This window comes from Ciona intestinalis, unplaced genomic scaffold (assembly GCF_000224145.3).
Source record: "Ciona intestinalis unplaced genomic scaffold, KH HT000174.2, whole genome shotgun sequence".
In the NCBI taxonomy this organism is placed as follows: domain Eukaryota; kingdom Metazoa; phylum Chordata; class Ascidiacea; order Phlebobranchia; family Cionidae; genus Ciona; species Ciona intestinalis.
This window is the reverse complement of record NW_004190496.2, coordinates 173,441-183,001: the sequence shown is the minus strand read 5'-3', so window position 1 is coordinate 183,001 and position 9,561 is coordinate 173,441. Positions and strand designations below refer to the sequence as shown.

At 31.9% G+C, this 9,561-nt stretch overlaps 1 protein-coding gene and 1 long non-coding RNA gene across 3 annotated transcripts in view; one reads left to right on the top strand and one right to left on the bottom strand.

The window, feature by feature from the left end:
- Nucleotides 1-40: 40 nt before the first annotated feature.
- The window catches only part of LOC100186875 (plexin-B1), a 21,159-nt gene continuing 11,638 nt past the window's right edge, over nucleotides 41-9,561 (bottom strand). Inside the window, exons 18-38 of one of the 2 annotated variants that reach the window (XM_018816289.2) lie at nucleotides 9,215-9,296; nucleotides 8,593-8,777; nucleotides 8,076-8,252; nucleotides 7,549-7,783; nucleotides 7,286-7,425; nucleotides 6,860-6,990; nucleotides 6,581-6,640; nucleotides 6,161-6,232; nucleotides 5,948-6,017; nucleotides 5,660-5,806; nucleotides 5,095-5,260; nucleotides 4,697-4,803; nucleotides 4,455-4,506; nucleotides 3,626-3,678; nucleotides 3,182-3,322; nucleotides 2,596-2,753; nucleotides 2,228-2,375; nucleotides 1,837-1,901; nucleotides 1,431-1,506; nucleotides 1,064-1,138; nucleotides 41-614 (exon numbers count right to left, since the gene is read on the bottom strand). In XM_018816289.2, the coding sequence (XP_018671834.1) occupies nucleotides 498-614; nucleotides 1,064-1,138; nucleotides 1,431-1,506; nucleotides 1,837-1,901; nucleotides 2,228-2,375; nucleotides 2,596-2,753; nucleotides 3,182-3,322; nucleotides 3,626-3,678; nucleotides 4,455-4,506; nucleotides 4,697-4,803; nucleotides 5,095-5,260; nucleotides 5,660-5,806; nucleotides 5,948-6,017; nucleotides 6,161-6,232; nucleotides 6,581-6,640; nucleotides 6,860-6,990; nucleotides 7,286-7,425; nucleotides 7,549-7,783; nucleotides 8,076-8,252; nucleotides 8,593-8,777; nucleotides 9,215-9,296 (2,457 nt within the window). In that variant the 3' untranslated portion in view covers nucleotides 41-497. The remainder of the gene's footprint in view (nucleotides 615-1,063; nucleotides 1,139-1,430; nucleotides 1,507-1,836; nucleotides 1,902-2,227; nucleotides 2,376-2,595; nucleotides 2,754-3,181; nucleotides 3,323-3,625; nucleotides 3,679-4,454; nucleotides 4,507-4,696; nucleotides 4,804-5,094; nucleotides 5,261-5,659; nucleotides 5,807-5,947; nucleotides 6,018-6,160; nucleotides 6,233-6,580; nucleotides 6,641-6,859; nucleotides 6,991-7,285; nucleotides 7,426-7,548; nucleotides 7,784-8,075; nucleotides 8,253-8,592; nucleotides 8,778-9,214; nucleotides 9,297-9,561) is intronic. The other variant, XM_026839225.1, reaches the window with a different exon arrangement.
- The window catches only part of LOC108950468, a 9,018-nt gene continuing 912 nt past the window's right edge, over nucleotides 1,456-9,561 (top strand). The window contains exons 1-3 of the long non-coding RNA XR_001975237.2: nucleotides 1,456-1,557; nucleotides 3,202-3,325; nucleotides 5,215-5,355. This is a non-coding gene — a long non-coding RNA (uncharacterized LOC108950468). The remainder of the gene's footprint in view (nucleotides 1,558-3,201; nucleotides 3,326-5,214; nucleotides 5,356-9,561) is intronic.

The following is a 9,561-nucleotide window of genomic DNA, read 5'->3' as shown; positions in this document are numbered from 1 at the left end:
TACTGGCTAAGATAGGTAAGTATTTTAAACATTTCGGCAATGCTTCTAATCCGTTTTTAATCGTTCGACTTTGAGTCTGCATCAGTTGTGTTTAACTGATTGTGTGCGAAAATCAGTGGCGGCAATTTCGGTAGAATAGAATTGGGTTTTATAAATTATAGGTGGTATGTGTGTGCTTAAAGTATGCAGCAAACATATTTCAACAAATCAGGTGGTAAAAAAGCTACAATTATTTCGGTGCGCCACGTTCCATTGTAAAAGTCTTAAATAAAACAATTTTATTTAAATTGCGATTTCTTTGTTATGACAAAATACAAATAGGTCAAAATACAAAAACTTAGTCAAGAGTCAGGACAACAAAATGGTATCGTATTGCAAACCATTTCACAAGTAATATAATGATTTACATAAATGTGTAACGTTCTATAGTCTTTTTGTATTGCAACAATCCAAGTTTTGTCGCTGTTGAGTTGTAAACTACCAACAACCACATTCTATTAAACAACTGTTGTGTTGCTATTTCTTTCCCCTCCCATTCTTCGAAATATTTCATCGAGTTTTGTTCCAACATCACGGACTACTTCATTATCACTCGTAGAAAGTGCTTCCATTACCTTGTGAGCGAGTTAACAATGATAATTAAAAGGAACATTTTTTAAATAGCTATTTTTTTAAAGTCGGGTTTATTCATATAACATAAGTTACATAACACAAAATTTATTTATCCATTTGATGTTTTATTAACTGTTGTTTTGTTGCTAGTTTTTTCTCTTAGTTGTCCTAATCAATTTGACTTTATTACCGTATTCAAACAGAGATATTTTTAAAAGGTGTAAATGAATGACTGTAGGAAACTTTTTTTTCTGTATGGCTGACAACTTGGATAGACCAATGGGTTAGAGAAATGACCAATAAGTGCCTATTCCAATGCATGTCTACAATGCCACCACTGTACGTCTGTGCCACACCAAGTATAATCTATTATGAAAATCAGTATAATGTTAAATGTTGCCAGATCAATGTGTACAGAACATTAATTTTGATTTTTAAATATTTTTTTCACCTGTTCTCTATATTTAACAAGATGCTCATATATTCCATTTAGTGCAACCATCTGATTGAACCGGGATGCATAACTCTGTAAAGCAAAATTCACTAAATGAATGATTCAATTTAACTTCTTAATTCTTGTTTGGCTGGTGAACGACAGTCATTTTATCATAAGCATCCTGTTTCATTCATGCCCACTTAAAGTAACATGTATATATATTTTGTAATGTATGTCTAAAAATTTGGACAACCAATTGTTGACCTTTGAGAAGTAGCATCACACCAGCAACTCTATTATAGAGGCAATCACTTTAATTACGAGAATATGTGTCCCAATAATTTTTAAAAAATGCCCCCATACTTAGTAGTTGTTCACTCACCGCTGATTGTTTTTGTAGAATTTGTGTAACTTCTTCTTGAGTAACAGTTGGAGTGTTGGAAATATTAATGAAAAATCTAAAAATTATCAAGTTAGAAAAACCTGTCATATCAAATACATTATTGAAGGTATGTTCTTTGAATAATTAATCTGATAAAGCTCTGGTAGTATATTTATGTACAACTCTAATTAAGACAATCTAAATGTGAAAAGTTATTATGCATATGATTTGCTAGATTAGCTTCATTAGGTTTATAAAAATATATATATATATATAGAATATGCTAAAGCACATAGGAAGTAGCTTACTCTTGTAATTCCATTATTTAAATTTACATTTTTTTAGTTTAAAAAGTTTAAATCTGTTTAAGAGTATAGTGGATGCATATACGTAAAACATAACTTACTCTTTAACCATGACTTTATAATTGTCTGCATCTTTTGCATAGAGAAGCTTATTAGATGGTGAGTCCTAATGAAAATAGTTAAACAATTTATACCTGGTAGGTCACATATTTTATTTACATTTTAAGTGTATGTGTTCTTAACAAGCATGGCAATTATTGCTTTAATGGCAATTGTTCCAAACCACCCATTTAACTATATACATAAACTCGTAATCAGGCTTAGGGTGTATAAAATATACCACCTGTATTATAACACCCTCTCATTCAGCAATAAATAGGTTGCATTTAATGTTGCCTTTGTATATGTTATTCTGCGTTTTTATTTTGTTTTTGTTCTTATATTTACATTATAAAATATAAATTATCTATTCACGAATATCACATGACTTACGTGCCCAAGTTTGCGGTTAGTGGTGGTACAAGCATCCATGAACGCCTGGGTAATGACATTCAAACAGCTGTCAACGATGTCTGTCTTGTTTAAATCGAACACAAACTCGGGGTTCTTGAGAACATTTACCCAATAACGCAGTAGAAGACTGGAAGAATAAGTTTATATGAAGATAAACCAGATTTATATGATTTTTGTCCAAAAACAGTTAATTAATTTATGTGAACTGTCCTGTTAACACTTAAACAGAAATGGTAAACCTAATTTAGCTGTGATAAATTGTGTAAATCTTGCTTTTCAAATAAATTCTCTAGAACCTTCTATTGGATAAAGATACCAAGGATGTTAAAAACATATATAAAATTTGCCTGTTAGTTTTCCAAATATGTAAAACTTCTGGATCATTTATTTTGTGTCTATCTGCCTCACGATCTAGAAACTGAAAGAAGTATCTGACAGTTTTGGAAATTGGTTTTGGTCGTAAAATTGAATTGAAAACACCATCCACATATTCCTGTATTGTTGTCTGTGAGTTGAACATTTGTTTATTAAATTCACCAAATTTGGCATAAAAAAGATGTGGTTTCATACATAGTGGGGTGAGGGAGATGGGACATTTTTTTCGTTCTATTTTCTCTTCCCATTTGGTAGTAAACAAAGAACGATCAAAGAATTATAAAAACGGTATCCTCACAACTTCCATAGACCGTTGTTAATTGTTTAAAACACGATCAGTATATTTGGATATTATGTGATAAAGGTGTCCGTCTCCCCCACAGTAGCCCACCAAATATAATACACATACACTGTTACCGACAAGCATTTTTATTATGTAAATGTCGGTAAACATACTGTGTACCATAAGCTTACATTCTGTATATTACAATATATTTCCCGTTGCTGCCAAGAATATATTATTTATATAATTAAACCAAATAGTTTGAATTTACTGACCTTAGCTTTCACCATCCTAGTCAGGAACATTTCCTGGAACGGTCTCTTCATCAAATTATCCAACATTTCGTCAGCTTTCTTGCCTGCATCACTTTGAACATCCGTATATCCATTTGATTGCTCTTCTTCGCTTGGATTAATCTGGTATTTAAATATTTTACTATCTTTGACATTAGGAATGATTGTGACTTTTTATTCTCACGTAGTAGTGCAATGACTGCTGTAATAACACAAGCTTTTTTGGAAAAGAAATGTTTTTGTAATGTGTCGCTGGCAACTTAAGAGGCAACTGGGTTAGAGAAATGGCTGTTAAGCTTATTGTTCAAAGACACACACATTCACAGTGGTAACAGTGACCACTTATCAGCAGTTGTTGTTTGAAGATATTATGTTTGAAGAAATTGTTTGAAGATATTTTATCCTAGACAAAATTTAATACTTTACCAAATGATACATATGTTTCGGTGGTAGAAGTGGCGATGAAACATCCTGAGGAGCTGAAATGATATTTGGAAATGTATTATTTTTTCTTTTTATAACATTAAGTAACATGGTAGTTAACTTCCCTTAATATGATATAAGTTTGTAGCAACGAGCAAATGATATGAGCGTAAAATCACAACATAACTTTTTATTTATCTCTTTAAAAACGATAGCCAAGATCAATTTGTTTAAAAAATAAAAAGAAGGAAATCAACAGCAAATGACAGCTGTTAAAACTTGTTATGAATAAAAGGTGCAGGAAAAAGCATTGGTTTAATTGCATGGCTGTTGAACCCACCGCCAATCAAAATCAGAAACGGTTTTGAACAGAATCTTTTGATTGCATGTATGACAAAAAGTGAATATAATGCGCATGTTTCATCATAAGTGCCCTTTTAGCATATTTATCTCATTAGCTGCATTTATTCTGCCATACTAACGCCATGGTTTGTATATTTCTCCAATAAAACTGTAGTTACGATCAAGAAACCAATCAAAATCGCCGGTATCTTCAGCTAAGTTAACATTAGGTTCCATAACATGGATTTAGGTACTCTTATTATTGTAGGAAAATATATGGCCTTTTTTACTTCTCGATGGTATAACTATATATAAATTTTTCACATCCTTGGTGTTGTTATGTCAAACCCTTATAGTTTGTTGACGAACGGCAGACGATTATTTCGAATAAAATGGGGGCTCTTAGCCGAAATATATTGGAGTCAAAAAAGTATAAACCACATTATGCCTGCTATGAAATTAAAAAATATATATAAATGAGATGATATACCTTGATTTTCGACATCATGAGGTCTTAGTACAACAACAGCGTTGTCAGGAACCTGAGTTTAAATGAACATTTAGCGATAAATTTTTACAATAAAAGTTAATATGTGTATCTAACATTAAGATAACTTTTGACTTCAACAATTGAATTGAAATTTTAATCTTAAGATTGTTTTTTCTATGATATGTTGATACAATATAGTTTACACATAAAGTATATCTCCCACATCAACGAGTGCAACTTACATTGTAATGTTTGAGAGTATTTATCTTAGTGTATTTCCCATCAACTACTGACATGCCATCTACATCAGATAAAGTAATGCCAGTTGATTCACTGCTGTTCATTAACGCTAAAAAATATTTAAACTCAGTTAGTTTGTCAACATAATATATATTTTTATGTGTTAGTTTCAGGAAAATCTGTAACAGGTTTTAACAAGTCATTGGTGTCTATTAATCTAATAAAAAATTTTGGAAGTTAAAAATGATGTTATGTTATTAGTGTTATTTATCCTATGTATTATTAGTGATACTGGTTAGTTACTAAAAAAATGTTAATTCGTTTCATTATGCGAAGTGCACATTATATGTGGATATTGTTATTTTAATGTTTTTTTCCAAATTTTGTTTTTAAGTCTTACCAAAATCCAGGTCATCTGGTTTGGGGCATTCACTGTATGGTTTATCCTTGTATACAGCTTCAATGATCTTTGTCTTGGCTTGTTTAATGCTGTCGACATTCACAACTTTTACATCTACAGAAGTTGTAACCTTTCCCCCTTCTTCAACGATTGTTGCATGCAAGACCTGGGGAAATGGAACAGCTGATCAAAAGTATACAAATTTTAAACAACTACCGAAACAGTATTTAGGATGCTTGCAACATAACAAAAGGATACCAGGTAAGATGCTACCATTACTGTGAGTGTTTTTATTGGGAAGAGAGACTTAACAGTAATTGCTTCAACCTAGTCATATCTTATGAGTTTTCTAAATTGTGATCCATTTATTAGAAAAATGAAAAATATCTACCAAAAGTTACCACCCACTAAGTTATTGAGGGCACAAGGTGTATAAAAACAAAACATCTGTGTTATAACAACTGTCATTGTCTCCCCTTACAAGGATAAACAAGTTACATATATATAGCTTAAACTCGCAGAAGGTTTATGAAGAACGTCTCTATTATACCATAAACATATTTACCACAGTTTCATATTGAAGCTCAGTCCCCAACAATGTCATTTCATTCAAACTATTAAAGGCTTTTTTGGCTATGACATCACAAGGAGCACTACTGACCAAATAATGGACTGCCTTGGTCAGGAGAAATAAAGGTTTTCCCGCTTGTTCCTAAAAAAAAATAAAAAAAATTAAAAAACTATCGAAAATTTGTTACTCACTACAAGTACGGATGGGTTTAAGTTGCCATATTAGTAAAACTGTAAAACTATGGAACCCATATATATATATCAGTATATTTGTGTTACTTACGTTAATACATTCATCATATAAATTGATTGACAACCAATGTGAAACCATCTTTTCCACAACTGATTCTGATCTGCATTTAAAAACGATAAATCAATTGTAAAGAATTTAAAAATCCTATAAATAAATTTATGGAAGATTATAAAATTTATTTATTGTCCTATGAGTTAATAGATTTAATGAATTCAGTGTTTTGGTAGTTTTACATCTAGGTACCTTCTAAGAAGTAGTTTTGGATTCCTTGATACATGCTTTTGTATTAAGCCAGTTAACAGTTCCAGCATTACCCTAGTAAGAAAAAAATCAAATATTCAAGCTTCTATTAAATAAAATGTCATTTTCTTTTATAAATTTAACTTCCACGATATTCGCTTTATTTTTTATAACACAACAATTTTGGTATTATTTGTTTGCAGATTGTTCTGTAATCTTAAATAACCAATGTTTTGTTCGTCATGCAAAGAGCCATTATCAGGGTATTGTGTTAATACCTTGTCAAGGACACATATACCCCCACGCTAGCAGCGTCAAGCCTAGAACACTACAGGCAGTTGCATTAACCATATCGCTGGGCAGTTTTATATTACATACACTTGATACACTCAGACCAAACTAGTATTAAAAGCAGTGTCTCACCTGGTATAATATGGAAGATCATCAAACAGACATATAGTTAACAATGAAGCCATGTTTCCTCTGTAAAAGTTGTGGACTATTAGTTTCAACACTATTTAAATTTAACTACTGTTTCAACAGGTAAGCTTTTTAACCAAACCTCTTTTATTCTTAGCCTGTTATAATCACTGTTAATTATACCAGCTTCATTTTACAGTCAAACAGATACACTACAAACAACAAACTGACAGTTTCATAAACAACTGATATACATCCATACAACAAAATACTTTAACTTACTTTTCTTGAACGGTAAATTTTCTTTGCTCCTCCAATGTCCTGACAAGAACAAGAAGAACATCCTTGTTCTTGATCACTGACAACAAAGATTTGAGAGCATCTTGTTTCACAGTTCCTTGTCCTACCATTGCCTGCATATATAAACAACATTAGCATAACTATTTGTTTAATTCGAAAGTTTTCCTGTTACATAAAGTGAGTTTACATTTTTCTATCATTCTGATGTATCCTTTCATAACGGTAATTACTCTAGCCCGGTGATCCCTTATAGGTTGTTCAAATTGTTGGCTATACATAAAAAAGGAACAAAATACATATGTGTGAAACAGAATGCCTGTGTTAAAAGTTATGTTGCCCTGCCATACAAGGATAAATAATTTACGTTCAACAATTTATTTCTTCCTTTATTTATAACCCTTTACCCACATTTTCATCCAAGACAGGATGTCCTGATCTTTGATTGAACAATACTTGTGTGATATACTCCCATGGTGGTAGGTAGATTATCCGGTGTGATAAATTCTCATTTAGATTTGTCATATATCCTGCCTGTAGTTCGAAGTAAGCTGAAAAAAAATTCAATATTTTTAAAGGCTAAAATCTTTTCATTTTCTTCTAGTTTTTTCATTTTCTGTTATTTTTTTAATGTTTTTGTGGTTATGAAACATAAAATAGTAATTGATGATCACCATTTCGAGCAGTTTCTCTAGTTCTGTTTTCCAGTTCATCTAATTTCCCAAGAATCACTCTTTTCTCTTTCGCACGTTTTTGAGCTCTTTTCCGCTGTCGTAGCATTAGTAGCAAGATGGTAAGCAGCAGAAGACATAGGATTGGAACCACCACAGCTATCACAATGTTAATCGTATTTGATTGCCGGCAATATACTGCCTGTACAGAAGGGAGTGACCAGTTTCCATAAGAAACCTGTGGAAAATATTGAATTCAGTTTTTAATAGTTTCCCCTTTAAAACCTGTTTCAGTTTTTACTAGTTCTCTGTTGAAACATGTATAAAATATTAGTTTTTCTTTCGTTTTGTTGTAGTTTCACTTTAAACTGTTTTAAAAACTACATATTTATTTAGTATCAGAAAACTTTAATCTTTACAACATGAAAAATTTGCAATTTGTTTCATAGATTGTTAAGCCAATGTCAAGGTATAAGCAATCATACATATGTATGATCAAATCTACATATGTATGATCAAGTTACATTCACCTGTATTGAAACTTTTTCCGACCTAATAGTATCAAGCTGTGATGAAACAGCTGAACAAACCAACGAGGTTGAGGTTACGTAAGCTACAGTACATGTCACTGATGTCCCACCATTCACTGTCACCAATCTTATCTTGTAATCGCTTGGTTTGGGGTTCATAGTTTTTAGGTTAACACCCTGGAAAGTTAGGATTTAGATAAAATAATCGATTGTCTATTTGAGTCAGTAGGGTATCTCTTTTTTATGTAAATTTGTACAATCTATTGGAGGCTTATTGGTGGCTGATTAGTTAGAGCAAATGCGAATAAGTGTACTTAACTTGCAAGTACCATAACATACTTAATGTTCCCATAATGACAACCATTCTGTTACACAACATTACTAATTCTGTAACATACCACCCATTCTATTATCTTCTTATAGTCTGACATATAAAGATAAACAAGTATGTCTAAAATCTGAAAAGGTATTTGTGCAAAAGCAGAATGTTTTAAAATTAACACAAAATCACATTTACCGGGATAATGATAAACGTTGCCTGTTCAGAACTTGTAACGTTTGAAGTTTCCTGTATTGAGCCAGATACGTGTTTACACGGAAGCTCAGCAATTTGTGTTATCGCTGGGTCAGCAACATATTTTATAGTTCCCTCCCAGACAATGTGAACATTGTTTAGCAGTACCTGACCCGGCTTCGAAGGTGCTGTAACAAAAGATGTGATAAAAATAGCCTAGAAGATTGTTGTGCAGTCACTTCTAGGTATGAGTGACCTTTTAATAAATGAATGGAATTTGTTTATCCTCGCGTGGAGTTGCCACGTATGTAACTTGAGGGTGAATAAAGATAAAAGAGAAATCAACAGTTGTTAAAACACGCTCGTATGGATAACTAGCGTGGGAAAGGAAAGAGTGTATATTTTTTTGTGACTGACAAGTGACAATTTGGACAACCCATTAGTGATCACTGAATTGATGCAAATGTCAGTAACCGACTTGCCCAAAAAGCACATGCTCTCACAACGGCCGCAACGCCAAATATAAGACACAGGTGTACAAATGACTTAACAATTTTTTGAATAGTGTGCTAGAACCTGGCCAATATATTATGAAAAACAATGTTAAGTTTAAAAGCTTACTTACAATTAACATTTCTTTTTCTTCTTGCTGATTGGTCAGGTTCAATGATGCATGTTATTGTAGAGTTCCCACCAATAGCACAAGGCTGTTAATTCAATATTTGGTTAACTTTGTTATATTTTGATAAAATATATTTTTAAGCTTTATACTAAAAAACAAACTATAGTTAAATAAAATATCAAAAAATGAGATGATAAATAAATATTTTTGCATCACTCTATATTTAACAGTACCAGGTTTTAAATATAAAACTAGTCCAAACTTATAATTACAATGTAGTGATTGCTATAGTGTTAATAAAGAAATATGCGCCAATTTCTATGGTTTAANCAGGAAATGTAATAAAACCA